The sequence below is a fragment of the Armigeres subalbatus genome, chromosome 3 (genome assembly GCF_024139115.2).
Source record: "Armigeres subalbatus isolate Guangzhou_Male chromosome 3, GZ_Asu_2, whole genome shotgun sequence".
NCBI classification, from domain to species: Eukaryota; Metazoa; Arthropoda; class Insecta; order Diptera; family Culicidae; genus Armigeres; species Armigeres subalbatus.
Genome location: NC_085141.1, coordinates 334,928,370 through 334,943,622, shown reverse-complemented (window position 1 = coordinate 334,943,622; position 15,253 = coordinate 334,928,370). Strand labels below are relative to the sequence as shown.

The 15,253-nt window shown below is 42.1% G+C and overlaps 1 protein-coding gene across 1 annotated transcript in view; it reads left to right on the top strand.

Moving 5' to 3' along the window:
• LOC134221316 (potassium voltage-gated channel subfamily KQT member 1-like) overlaps positions 1 to 11,154 on the top strand; it is an 802,936-nt gene extending 791,782 nt beyond the window's left edge. Inside the window, exons 11-12 of the mRNA XM_062700517.1 lie at positions 1,471 to 1,612; positions 9,966 to 11,154. Coding sequence (XP_062556501.1) covers positions 1,471 to 1,612; positions 9,966 to 10,473 — 650 coding nt within the window. The 3' untranslated portion in view covers positions 10,474 to 11,154. The remainder of the gene's footprint in view (positions 1 to 1,470; positions 1,613 to 9,965) is intronic.
• Positions 11,155 to 15,253: the final 4,099 nt, after the last annotated feature.

Sequence of the window (15,253 nt, the reverse complement as noted above, 5' to 3'; positions counted from 1 at the left end):
AAAACAGATAATTCAATGCATTCAAAAATGAAGAACACGTAAATATCATGCAATGATGCAAATTGCGATTCGAATCATGAGCAAATCTATGGGCCATGGTTCGCATGGTTTGAATCGCCGATGAGATTTAAGATTTTGAGATTTTACCAACACTGGTGACACTGCCAGACAGTAGGAGTTAGATTATAATAACACACACACCCTCTTTTCCCGTCCGCAACGTTTACTACTCGCGCGCATCACAACCAAATTAATTGGGTTTTGGTACATGATTGACATTTTATGATTTCTAGTGATGCACCACGAAAAACAAGATATGCCTATGATTGGAATGTTTCTGAATAATAAATGTTGCAAACGGAAAAGAGGATTCTCCCCTAGGGCTTCTTCTATTGAAATATTTCATCAAATGCTTTAAAACCCAAATGTAGGCAATTCGGATCCAAGAAAGGCATCATAACCACAGAGGAATAAATTTGGATTTTCATAGTAAATTTTTCAAACAACTGTCGTATCCAACAATTTTCATATCTTAAGATACGCTGTTCGAAACCAGTGACATAAGTAATAAAATGAATTTTCTAAAAATATTCATACATGATGGCACTACAATCCTCACTGAACAAAACTGCCTTACGTAGTTTACGTTGGGCGGTTGTGTCTTGTACATAACCCTTCTGATTTTTTTTTGATGATTCTTGTTCGAGATAGATTTAATTTCTGTGTCGGTTTGATGAGAAGATTTTGCCAAGAAATGGTATGCAACGCCGATTATTTATCCAAAATAGTTGATGTGAGAAATTTGGACACATTATGTATCTTAAAGGCATGGTCAAGTCAAGTCCTACGTCCACTTAGCGGTCATGTCACAGACATTACCCACTGTTCGTTTTTTCAGTAGAGCAACAGAGAGGAGGAGATTGCGGCCATGTTTCACTCAAACTCTGACAGATAGAAATGGGGTTTCCCATAGGAGGGAAGAGCAGAATTTGCTTCGACTTCGCGAATAAAAAGTATCTTGATGTCGTACTTCAAACTTCTATTTGTCTGAATAGGCTATAAGGCAGTAAATCCTGGATACCATTTCGTAATTCATTTTCTCCAGCATAATATAAGAGTTTCTGGATTTATGCTTGTTTAATGTTATGATATTCCTTCCTATATTTTGATTGATTTTTCCAAACAATCTTCAAGTGTTGTAAATAACCACCCTTTGTCAAATAATGTTTAATTAGGTATGTTTATAAACTTTGATAAAAGCGCACAATAGAAAGAAAAAGCGCATAAAAAACTAAATATTTATTCTATAAAAGTAACACAATTAATAGGGACAGAAACCTATTTATCACTGTACCGCACTAAGATTTTCGAAGCAATTAATTATTTATACGGCTCCATTACTCAGCTTCCGCTATCGAGCTGCATGGATGAAACTTACACTTTTTCGACTTGCATCTTCCCCCCAACCAGGGACGCCATCGCGGACGCGGAGAAATGATCCAAACCGGGGTGCATTTGTTAGCCAAAACAGCTCTGTGACGGAGGCACCCAGCGACGAGGTGGAAGCGGAACCGGAGCCGGATGACGAACCGGAACCGGCACGAGTAACGCAGTAAGTATCCCGGTTTTTTGCGCATTCCTCGTTTGAAGCTGCTCAATCAAGCATGGTATATCAAAATTCACATCAATTATTTTTAGAGTATAGTTTGCCCTGGACGAAGTATGAGAATTAGATTATTGTTTGTTAGAATTCTTATATTCGACCCTGGAAGTGGATGGAGCATCTACATCCACTTGCTACTTGGAATGATAGTCGTGTTCTTCTCTCACGCAACAATTCGAAAAACTCACCGCACCCGGATTCGATTGCTAGCCCCCCTCAAAAAGGGACACAATCCTCCTACCCTCTTTCAATCTGTTATCTACTCTCTATCCGTTACGATAAATCCCTCCCTTGTATTCCCCTAAACCGCATTTCAGATCCTGGCCGTATAGCAGCTTCTCCGATTACGATCTGGCGAAGAAATCCTACAATACTGAAAACAAACCTGACACAATAGATGCCGAAATTCTTCCCTGTAGCACGACTCCCGACGTGGTACAGAAAACCCACGAATGTGATTCCTCATCCACGCGCACCCTAACGAGAGCTTTGAGATCGAACAGGTAAGGGGTCGCGGCAGTTGGCGAACAGCAGCAGCGCCGATGCGAGGTTTGGCCAAGAAGACATTCCCTTCTCTTCTTTTTTCTCTTAATTTTCCTGCATCTACCGATCACGCACCTTTTCGATTCAGAAAGCTCACGCTCATTGCGCTCACCTACCGCCCCTGTGCCTTGGCTGTACCCTCTGTGAAAGTGCCAGGTTCAAGCTCGGCCGTGAACCGCGCGTGGTTCACGACAGACATCTCTCAGCTATTGCTTGACAATGCAGCATGCCTTACGTTGGTGGTGGCAGTGAGTCGGCCGAAACGAAGCCGCCACCGATGTTTTGAACTTTATCACAGATATGCCACACTGAACAATAAGATAGACGTAACAATCTGAGTGGAATTCGGGTAGACGACACTGTTCACGAATGTTTTAAAATTGCATTTACACAAACTGGATTGAAAACACTTTATACACCAAAAATTGAATTTGGCTGATTCGATTCTCTAAACGATTCAATTTGTTGTGATACGAGTTTGTGAAGCGTGTGTTTTGTCCCTTGTGTCTTGCATTTTCTAGAATAGACTTGATATTTCTATTTATTTTTTACTTTTTTCCTTCTTACAGTTTGGTAGACAGTGAGTGTTATGTTAACTTTAAATGCAATTTATTTACTTCCATAACGTTATATGTTTACAATTACATCTTTTATAAGACTCTAGTTTGGATTTAATCAAATAAATTAAAAGATTAAAGGCTTTTTAAAATAATCATAATAATAGCAGCTATCACATGCGGAGGGAAGAAATTCTCTGAAATTAAACCAATGATGTTCGATATAATCGAAGTTTAATTACAAATACAATACTAGGTACTCCAAATTCGTAAATGTTTTGAGTTTATTTCTTAGAAAAGATGTTTAATTTTGATACACATAGTAAAGTTTGCCATTTTAAGGTATTTTATGAGATATTGCGAAAAAAAAGATTCGGCTTCCGGTGGGACTTGAACCCACACTATTTCGAATCTGCTTTGGCAATATTTCACACCCTTTTCTCTCTACCCAACTGATATCTGTATCAGAATTGAACAACAGTCGATTGCGTTTGAATCACAAACATGTGCTTCTATTTGTCGTATTGAGGCGGGTTTGCTTCTGTAACGACAATAGAGGCTCGCTTGCCACTGAGCGTCTGACCAGCTGCGGTGTGTGATACTGCAGGATATAATCGTTTCTCTTTTTCTTGACTGATGACTTGTGAGGAAAGTCAGATTTTTACTTTTTTTTGTGTTGCCAAAGCAGATTCGATGTATACAACTTCTCGCAACTATAATTGGTAATACACACTTAGTTCGGCTCGGCATATTTTGATTCTTTTGCCGAGATCCGCACAGCCAAGCGCTCGGTTTGTGACTTTCTGCTGATATCTCAGCTGAAAAATTAATTTGTTTACTGCGGCACTCAAGGGAGCCACTGTAAATATATATTCATTTAGCCGATATTCCAGCAAATGAACTTAAACCGAGATTTGCACAGCCGAAATCGGTGGAAAAATTGAAGTGTGTACGTCCGTGTACTTAATGGAATAGTGTGGGTTCAAGTCTCACCGGCATTCGAATCTTTTTTCGCAATCTATACACATAAAAATGAATTTCTGTCTGTCTGAACCTAATAGACTCGGAAATTACTAAACCGATCGGCGTGAAAATTTGTATGCAGTCTGCTCGTCGGGTCTGCTAGTATCTCATAAAAACACCTTAAAATGGCAAAGTTAACTATGTGTATCAAAATTAAATATCTATTTAAAAAAAAATTAAAAATCTGATTTCTCTCACAAGTTATGAATCAAGAAAAAGTGGTGAGTTTATTTTGTCGGAAAGTTTATTATAATCATGCAGTGGATGGTCATATGCACTAATTCAAATGACAACCTGATCATCTACAAGTGATGACTCTCCCAACAATGAACAATTGTCCCGACTGAAGTAGTCGACAATCATCAATTGAATTGAAGTAGGTATATAGACTATGCTGCACGATTTAAAAATTTCTTTTACGAAATTGCTCAATTTATCATGAAACGAGTTAGTGGTATTCCATTGAATTTAAGGTGGACTCATCTTTACGGCTAGTTACAGCTACAGCCAGATAATAAAGTAATATATGCGAATATAGTAAAGTATACGAATATAAACCCATTTGAATATATCAGACTGAAAAATCCAAAATATATCCACCCCCAGTATATACACCCCAGTCAGACTGTAATCACTTCCGGAGGAAATCCAGAGGAATGCATGGTGGAAATGCATGAGAGAACATCTAGACGAATTCCTGGAGGATCTTCCAGAGAAATTCCTCAAGAAACTCTCTGAGGAACTTTAGGAGAAATTCTCGGAGATACTTCCATAGGCATTCCCGGAAGAGCTTTGAGAGGAATTTTTGGAAAAACTTCCGGAGGCATTCCTGAAGCAACTTCCGTAAGAATTCCTGGATGAACTTTCGGAAGCATTCCTTGGTGAACTTCCTGAGAAATTCCTGAAGGACCTTCCGGAAGATCTCCTGGAAAAACTTCCGGAGGATTTCCAGAGGAATTCCTGAAGGAACTTCCAACGGAATTCTAGAAGAATTTCGGAGGCTTGGAAGCCTCCTTTCAAGTGGCTCGGAAATCCTTCTTTCATAAGGCTCGGAAGCCTCTTTTCAAGAGGCTTGGAAGCGTCCTTGCAAGAAGTCCAGAAGCCTCCTTTCAAGAGGCCGGGAAGCCTCCTTTCAAGAGGCCGGGAAGCCTCCTTTCAAGAGGCCGGGAAGCCTCCTTTCAAGAGGCCGGGAAGCCTCCTTTCAAGAGGCTCGGAAAGCCTTCTTTCATAAGGCTAGGAAGCCTCTTTTCAAGAGGCTCGAAAACCTACTTTCATGATGCCCGGAAGCCTCCTTTCAAGAGGCTCGGAAGCCTCCTTTCAAGAGGCTCGGAAGCCTCCTTTCAAGAGGCTCGGAAGCCTCCTTTTAAGAGGCTCGGAAGGCTCCTTTCAAGAGGCACGGAAGCCTCCTTTCAAAAGGCTCGGAAGCCTTCTTTCAAGAGGCTCGGAAGCCTCCTTTCAAGAGGCTCGGAAGCCTCCTTTCAAGAGGCTCGGTTGGAAGCCTCCTTTCAAGAGGCTCGGAAGCTTCCTTTCAAGAGGCTCGGAAGCCTCCTTTCAAGAGGCTCGGAAGCCTCATTTTAAGAGGTTCGGAGGCCTCCTTTCAAGAGGCTCGGAAGCCTGCTGTCAAGAGGCTGGAAGCCTCCTACCAAGAGGCTCAGGAAGCCTCCTTTCAAGAGGCTCAGAAGCCTTCTTTCAAGAGGCTCAAAAGCCTTCTTTCAAGAAGCTCAGAATTCTCCTTTCAAGATGCTAAGAGACCTCTTTTCAAAAGCCTCGAAAGCCTCCTCTCAAAAGGTGGAAGCCTTCTTTCAAGAGGCTCGTAAACCTACTTTCAAGATGCTCGAAAGCCTGCTTCCAAGAAGCTCGGAAGCCTTCTTTCAAGAGGCTCAAAAGCCTTCTTTCAAGAGTCTCGGAAGCCTCCTTTCAAGAAACTCGGAAGCCTCTTTTCAAAAGGCTCGAAAGCCTCCTTTCAAAAAGTTCGGAAGCCTCCTTTCAAAAGGCTCGAAAGCCTCTTTTCAAGAGGTTCGGAAGCCTCCTTTCAAAAGGCTTGGAAGCCTCCTTTCAAGAGGCTTGGAAGCCTCTTTTCAAGAGGCTTGGAAGCCTCCTTTCAAGAGGCTTGGAAGCCTCGTTTCAGGCTCGGAAGCCTCCTTTCAGGAGGTTCGGAGGCCTCCTTTCAAGAGGTTCGGACGCCTCCTTCCAAGAGGCTCGGAAGCCTTCTTCCAAGAGGCTCGTAAGCCTCCTTCCAAGAGGCTCGTAAGCCTCGTTTCAAGAGGCTTGGAAGCTTCTTTCAAGAGGCTCGGAAACTACCTTTCAAGAGGCTCGGAAGCCTCCTTTCAAGATGCTCGAAAGCCTCCTTTCAAGATCATCGGAAGCCTCCTTTCAAGAGGCTCGGAAGCATCCTTTCAAGAGGCTAGGAAGCCTCCTTTCAAAAGGCTCGGAAGCCGCCTTCAAAGAGGCTCGGAAGCCTTTTTTCAAGAGGCTCGGAAGCCTTCATTCAAGAGGCTCGGTAGCCTTCATTCAAGAGGCTCGAAAGCTTTCTTACAAGAGGCTCAGAAGCCGCCTTTCAAGAAGCTCGGAAGCCTACTTTCAAGAGACTCGGAAGCCTCCTTTCAAGAGGCTCGGAAGCCTCCTTTCAAAAGGCTTGGAAGCCTTCTTTAAAGAGGCTCGGAAGCCTTCTTTCAAGAGGCTCATAAGCTTCCTTTCAAGAGAATCGGAAGCCTCTTTTCGAGAGGCTCGGAACCCTTCTTTCAAGAGGTTTGGAAACCTTCTTTTATGAGGTTCGGAAGCCTTCTTTCAAAAGGCTCGAAAGCTTTCTTTCAAGAGGCTTGAAATCCTTCTTTCAAGAGGCTCGAAAGCCTTCTTTCAAGAGACTTGAAAGCCTTCTTTCAAGAGACTTGAAAGCCTTCTTTCAAGAGACTTGAAAGCCTTCTTTCAAGAGACTTGAAAGCCTTCTTTCAAGAGACTTGAAAGCCTTCTTTCAAGAGACTCGGAAGCCTTCTTTCAAGAGGCTCGGAGGCCTCCTTTCAAGAGGCTCGGTAGCCTCCTTTCAAAGGCTTGGAAGCCTCCTTTCAAGAGGCTCGGAAGCCTCCTTTCAAAAGGTTCGGAAGCCTCCTTTCAAGAGGCTTGGCAACCTCCTTTCAAGAGGCTCGGAAGCCTCCTTTCAAGAGGTTCGAAAGCCTCCTTTCAAAAGGCTTGGAAGCCTTCTTTCAAAAGCCTCGGAAGCCTCTTTTCAAGAGGCTCAGAAGCCTCCTTTGAAGAGGCTCGGAAGCCTCCTATCAAGATACTCGGAAGCCTCCTTTCAAAAGGCTTGGAAGCCTTCTTTAAAGACGCTCGGAAGCCTCCTTTCAAAAGGCTTGGAAGCCTCCTTTCAAGAGGCTCGGAAACCTTCTTTCAAGAGGTTCGGAAACCTTCTTTTAAGAGGTTCGGAAGCCTTCTTTCAAAATACTTGAAAGCCTTCTCTCAAAAGGCTTGAAAACCTTCTTTCAAGAGACTTGAAAGCCTTCTTTCAAGAGACTCGGAAGCCTTCTTTCAAGAGGCTCGGAAGCCTCCTTTCAAGAGGCTCGGAAGCCTCCTTTCAAGAGGTTCAAAAGCCTCCTTTCAAGAGGCTCGGAAGCCTTCTTTCAAGAAGCTCAGAAGCCTCTATTCAAGAGATTCGGAGGCCACCCTTCTAGAGCCTCGAAAGCCCCCTATCAAGAGCTTCGGAGTACTACTTTCAGGAAACCACCGTGCCAAGACAGGCAACGATCTCCCCATGTGCTGAACTGGCTTACATTTAATTCTAACGATCGGCAGGTTTATGCAGAATTCGTACTACCACTTATGGAGGTATGTCCATATCGTGACGTGTTCTTCCAATCACCCGATTTCGATCCTATTGGATAGAACCAAACCATACCATATAGGCAAGAAGATTTACGCTTCGAATGTGTGCTATTCAATAGATGGTCTTCCTTTCTTCCTTTCACCTTCTATCGTTGCATACTTGTTCGCGCCCTAGCGAACGGCTTTCAATCTGATGATTTTCAATTATCTTTCGATTATCTACTCTCTCACACTTTGAACTTTCAGAACTGACCGATAAAGCCGATAAACAAATCATTCATCACAATCACGGTAGTAAAATCTCTTTCGGAGGAATTCCTGGAGAACATTCCTGAGGAATTCCTGCAGGATTTTTTTCAATTTTTGGAGAAACTTCTAAAGGAGTTCCTGAAAGAACTTTCGGAAGTTTTTCTAGAGAAACCTCCGGAAGATCTTTCGAAGATATCCCTGAAGAATCTTTCGGAAAAAATCCTGGAGGAACTTTCTGAGGGATTCCTGGAGGAACTTTTGGAGAAATTATTGGAGAAACTTCTTGAAGAAATTTCCGGCAGCATTTTTGAAGGAACTTTCAGATGCATCCCTGGAAGAATTAACGGATAAATTCCTGGAGTAATTTCTGGTGGCATTCCTGAAGGAACTTTCGGAATCATTCCTGGAGTAATTTCTGGAGGAACTTTCGGAGAATCTTCCTGGAGAACTTCCGGAGGAATTTCTGGATGAACTTCTGGAAGAATTCCTGGAGAAATTACTGGAGAAACTTCCGGATGCATATCTGAAGGAACTTTCGGAGACATCCCGAGGTGGACCTTCTGGAGAAATTTCTGGATGAACTTCCGAAGGAACTCCTGGAGGAACTTCCAGAGAAATTCCTAGGTGACCTTTAGGACAAAAATTAATGTAATTTGCAGTGGAATTTGTGGAAAAATTTCGGAGAATATTTAATGCATGAAATAAGCTCACGCCGACCCACGCCACCGCCGCTGGCTGAAAATGATCTATCACGCCGCTGGCGATAATTTTTTTAATCTGCCCATAGGTCTACGTCACACTTTCCACTTTCATCATGTTTCTCTTCTTATTTTGCACTTCTCATTAAGAATGATGATTGAAGAGTGAACAGTGGGGCTGTCAACATTTCAAAAATGTTCAAAAATTCCAACTCTCATACGTCTATCAGTTTCTTTTTGATGAATTAGAAGGCCTGGGAAAATTTCAGGCAATTTGGAGGTGCTTTAGGAGTGGGAATTTATATGAAAAAAAAAATGTTCGAGTTCTCCTACAAATTTCAAATAGTCATGAATTCAAATGTACAACCCCAAGCTACGTTTTTAGACTCTATATAAACGAAACCTACGGTAAGCTCATTAGTTTTGAGTTAATTTAAATAAATCATCAAAAAGAAACTGATAGACATATGGGAGTTGGAAATTCCGAACATTTTTGAAATTTGAACCACCCTAGTGAGCAGTGGTATGTCTGACTTCTCAATCCTTTCACTCATCGTTTCTTACTTCTTACGCCTCGAGCGTCTTTTCACCAGGAGGTGCGGCTCAAACAGCGGCTGTCTGGTACCCAGCAGCTGATTAACAGAACGCTGTATCGCGTCTGCTATACTTAAGATGGCTGCCCCACCAGCGCGATGTAGGTAACGCGACCCCGGTAAGGTAGCTTACTGAAGCTTCCCAAATACCACGAAAAATGCAGAAAATGCCACGAAAAATGAAAAAAAGAGAAAGTTTTTTTAGCAATCGACCCGGCAACGAAATAAGGACAATGCATGGAAATTCGGTACCTGGAATGTCAGGACCCTTAAAACACCTGGACGAGTGAGACGAGTCCGATGGCCTACATCGGAAGAACGTGATTTCAGAGACGTGGACCGTTTCACATAACCATTTAACACATTATTAGATAGATTAGCAAATGCAATATGCTGTCCAACCTTTAGTAAAATGGTGAGATCGGAGCGATAGCAAAAAGCTTATCCTAAAAAAAGTTGCATGTACTAATTAATTTGGTACATCAATTTGTTATGTGCTCATAATTGCGATATGAATGAAAAATTTTGCTGGAACAAAAAAAAAGCTTGATACGAAAGCAATAAATTCTACTCCACTGATTCTATGCTATATTGAAAAGGTAACCATTTGACTCATTATCCCTGATTGTGAAGCAATTTAGAATTCTTCTGGTAATACGTAAAACAGTACGGCAGAATTTAACTTTAATAGAATTTTAAATTTGTTTGTATTTAGATTACAGCAAAATTTCTTCGACAGTATATTTCTAATATCTCTGTGATAATTGATTACTCTGTTTACAATACTTAGCCACACAATTCTCTATATTTCTTCTATCCCCAGACTGACGGAAGCGCACCGGAATGCAATCCGGGCGATCCGAAAAATCAAGTACTTCGTCGCTCGACGCAAATTCCAGCAGGCCCGAAAACCGTACGACGTCCGCGATGTGATCGAGCAGTACTCCCAGGGCCACCTGAACATGATGGTCCGCATCAAGGAGCTCCAGAGGCGGCTGGACCAAACCCTGGGCAAACCGGGCAGCTATCTGGCCGGGATCGATCGGGTCGGCAACATCAAACCGATGACCGTCGGTGCTCGGCTGTATCGCGTCGAGCAGCAACTAAATTTGATGGATAAGAAAATAGACACGCTGCTTCACGCCATCAATGCAATGGCGATTCAGCAGAAGATGATATTACCTCCAATGCAGTCGCAGATGTCCCAACAGCAGCAGCACCAGCATCAGATGGTGGCCAGCTTGAGCCAATTGCCGCCGTTGCAGCTGCCCGCGGCACCCTCGCAAGCGAACTCGCCAACGCCGACCAAATGCCTCGAAGAAGATGTATAATATTGGATTTAAGTCCCCTTTCCCTAGCCAGTTTGGTCCTTGAGAGATTAGCAACAAACACCTACTTGAGAATTCCAAATAAACTGCACCAAGTATAGCGGCAAGATGCGATCGTCGAACAAAGGTTTAACTTTAAGACACAGTGAGAACGTGTGAGAGTTAGCGGTTAAGTAAGCAAATTCAGTCTCTAGTAGTAATAGTCAATTGAGCAAAGTGGTTTTTAACAAATTCAACTCTAAATATTTAAGTAAATGATAAATAGTGAATTGAGATGACGCAGAATAAACAGAGAGAAGCAAGATGCATTTAATACCAAAAAAAGAACTTTGATAAATCATAAGCTAAGTAATCTAATGAAAGAAGCACAACAACTAAAATTAAAATTAAATTAAATCCCTTAACTTATTTCTCGACCCTTCAAACTGCACACAAAACAATAAAAATTGCAAATAAACTAGCAACAAAAAAAAAAAATAAGGCGAACAAACGAATGCAGCCCACACTCTATTTGTACATTGTCGGTAAACGAAACTGAACATTTTCAAAATGGCCTATCGAATTCTGCGAACAGCACGACAAACATTCCGCAAAACTTACAAACAGACAACACAGTATAAAGCAGCCAACTACGGACCACACCCTACTCAGTCACATCCACAAACAAGGAGGGATTACAATCTCGTGCTTCTCAAGACTCGAAACAACAGTAAGTTGGGTGAGTGAAAATTGTAAACTGTGCGTGAAATGGAAAACGACGAAGGAATGGGGATGTGATGAGAAAAAACTATGAACAAGGAAAACCGTTACCAACAATTTAAGAAACCATGTCGCATTCTAGCTACTCTATGTTTCATTAGTTATTAGTTATATTAGTTTTATTAGTTATCATTATGATTTAAAATTGCGCTCTTCGATTTTAATCTATTTTAAATTCGTATATACTTCGAAGCTGTTGTTGTTTGAGTAACGATGATCAAGATATATTTCATTCCTGCCAGAATGCCCATACTAACTTTGGTTTTTGAAACTTCGAAAGGGCGATATTGCTTTTGTAAGCAAAAGCTTCTCCTGTCGCTGGTCGGCTATCTTGTGCCCTTCAACGCAATCCAGTGCCATTCGATGGTAGAAGAGAATTCGCTGCTTCCATCCATGGTGTTAAATTGCGAGGGTGTGCTTAAATGAGGCCACCAACGACGAGAGAAATACTTGTTTACAAAAGCAGTATCGCTCTTTATGCTGACTTGACAAGATCGGATTCAGCGTGGATCGTAAACCTCCGCCCAATGACGTTTGTTAGTTGATTTCTAGCAAGTCTAATCTGAGATTGAGTGATCATTCCTTGTGGGCTTCCCACCAAATCAGAGAAAGAAACTTTTGAATGTGAGAGTCCCACCACGCAACACTGTGATCATTACGATTCACAATAACACCATTCTTCATGCTGGCGTCTCACCAATGCAAGTTTTGAATGCAGGCGTCCTACCACGCAGAATTATGATCATTCCATTCCACAATAACACCATTCCTAATGCTGGCGTTCCACCAGAGAAAAAACTCTTGAATGCGGGCGTCTTTTCACGCAGAATTGTGATCATTCCGATCCACAATAATATTTTTCTTCTTACGGGCGTCTTACCAACTCAAAGGAATAAACTTTTCCTTGCGAGCGTCCCACCCCACAAAATCATGATCATTCCGGTCCACGATAACACCATTCTTCGTGCTAGCGTCTTACCAATACAGAGTAAAAAGTTTTGAATGCTGGCGTCCCACTAACGCAAAGGAAAAAAAACTCTTGAGTGCGGACGATCCATCACGCAGAATTGCGATCATTCCGATCCTCAACAACAATTTTCATTTTGCGGGCGTCCCACCAATTCAGAGGAAGAAACTTTTGAATGCGGCGTCCCACCACGCGAAATGGTGATTATTACGATCCATCATTCTTCATGCTGGCGTTTCACCAATGCAGAGAAAAAACGCTTGAATGCGAGCGTCCCATCACGCAGAATTGGGATTATTTCGATCCACCATAACTTATTGTGGTCGTCCCACCGATTCAGAGGAAGAAACTTTTGCATGCGAGCGTCCCACCACGCAAAATAGTGATCTTTCCGATCCACCATTCTTCGAGGAAGCGTCTCACCAATGCTGCGAAAAAAGTTTTGAATGCAGGCGTCCTACCAAGCAGAATTCTGATCATTCTGGTTCACAATAACACCATTGCTAATGCTGCCGTCCCGCCAACGCAAAAGAAACAACTCTTGAATGCGGGTGTCTTATCACGCAGAATTGTGATCTTTCCGATTCACAATAACACTATTGCGGGCGTCCCACCAACTCAGAGGATGGAATTTTTGCATGCGAGCGTACCACTACGCAAAATTGTGATCATTCCGATCCACGATAACATCATTTTTCGTGCTGGCGTCTTAACAATGCAGATGAAAAAGTTTTGAATGTTGGAGTATCACCACGCAGACTTGTAATAATTCCAGTCCAAAATAACACCATTACAAATGCTGGCATCCCACCAACGCAAAGGAAACAACTCTTGAATTCTGGCGTCGTATCACGCAGAATTGCGATCATTCCGATACATAATTAAACTATTCATATTGCGGGAGTCTTACCAACATAGAGGAAGAACCTCTTGAATGCGAGCGTCACGCAGAATTGTGATCATTTTGATTCACAATAACACTGTTCTTACGTCGACTTACGGACGTCTCACCAATTCAGCGGATGAAACTTTTGCATGCGAGCGTCCCACCACGCAGAATTGTGATCATACCGTACCGCAATAACATCATTCCTAATGCTGGCGTCCCACCAACGCAAAGGAAAAAACTCTTGAGTGCGGGCGACCTATCACGCAGAATTGTGATCATTCTGACCCACAATAACAATTTTCATTCTGCAGGCATACATCCTCATACCAACATAGAGGAAAAATCTTTTGAATGCGAGTGTTCCATCACGCAGAATTGTGATCATTTCGATTCACAATAACACTGTGCGGGCGAACCCTCCAACTAGAAGGATAAAACTTTTGCATGCGATCGTTCCACCACGCAAAGTTGTGTTGTCTTACCAATGAGGAAAAGGTGTTGAATATGGGCGTATCACCAAGCATAATTGTGATCATTCCAGTCCACAATAACGCCATTCCTAATGTTGGCATCCCACCGACGCAAAGGAAGAATCTCTTGAGTACGAGCGTCCCATCATGCAGAATTCTGATCATTTCGATACAAAATAACACTATTCTTCTTACGAGCATCCCACCAACATAGAGAAAAATCTCTTAAATGCGAGCGCTCCATCACGCAGGTGATCCGATTCACAATTAACACTGTTCGAATTGCGGACGTCCCATCAACTCAGAGGATAAAATTTTTGCATGCGAGCGTCCCACCACGCAAAATTGTGACCATTTCTATCCACGATAACACCATTTTTCTTGGGATGGGATGCTGGGATGGGATGGGTGGGATGCTGGCGTTTTACCAATGCAGAAGAAAAAGTTTTGAATACGGGCGTATCACCACGCAGAATTGTAATCATTCCAGTCCACAATAACATCATTCCTAATGTTGGTATCTCGTCGACGCAAAGGAAGAATATCATGAGTGCGAGCGTCCCATCATGCAGAATTGTGATCATTCTGATACACAATAACAATATTCGTCTTGCGAGCGTCCCATCAGCACAGAGGAAGAAACTTTTGAATGCGGACATCCCACCAAGCAAAAATGTGATCATTCCGATCCAGAAAAAAAACGCCGTTCTTCTGAGTTCTTCTGAGGAAGAGCCGTTCTTCTGAGGAAGAATCTTTTAAAAGTGAGCGTCCCACCTCGCGAAAATGTGATTACTTCGATTCACAATAACACGGACCTTTTTGCTGGCGTCCCACCAACGCAGAGGAAGAATGTGAGCGGCCATTACAGAAACGCGAAACATTGTGCATGTCAACTTTTACCGAAACCAACGGACACAAATTATGCACCGAAAACCAAATAATTCGTTTGAATTACTGTGGAGTTAATAACCTCAATGACCAGAGTAACGGCGCTAACCATACGGAGCTCCCCAAACACGCTAGCAATGATTTACAGAATTTCGTTGCATACACACAAAACGGGCCTCTCATGGGACAACACATATTATGTGCAACTGCCATGTGTTAGAGTTTTTAGTGAAATTGACGAATAATGATTTCCAGTAAGTGCATTTCACACAGCGAGCGATCAATCGAATATCGGACCTCAATCATTTTTTTTAAAGGAGCGGGCTATTTGGCATAATGTCCGGTTGGTATTTTTTTTCTTGTATTCATAGAGTTCCTTATCTGACTTAGAGTGGTACTGGAATAAATCTGGAATGGTGGATATAACAAAGGTTTGTTAAGATAAAAAACTACGTGTAATGATTTCGAAGAAAGTATGAATAAGCTGGATAAACAACAAAAATAATTGTTATACCTTCATTGGAATCATCTTTTGCCCAGTAAAAGACAATGATGAATGCATTCCTTTCTTCACAAATAATTCATATATATCATATTCGCGGAAGTAGTTCTTTTCGTCTGTCCGTACTTTCTGGAAAATATTTACCATCGGTCTATAGTCTATAGTCTATAGTTATGAATGTCATCACTTTGGGTAAAAAACAGAAATTAATCAAGCACATGTGACGATTAGGCAAACCAGGCACCTAAAAAAAAATTCAATTTACAAAAAAGAGCTAACCGCAGTAGAGGTTGGTACCCGGATTCTGA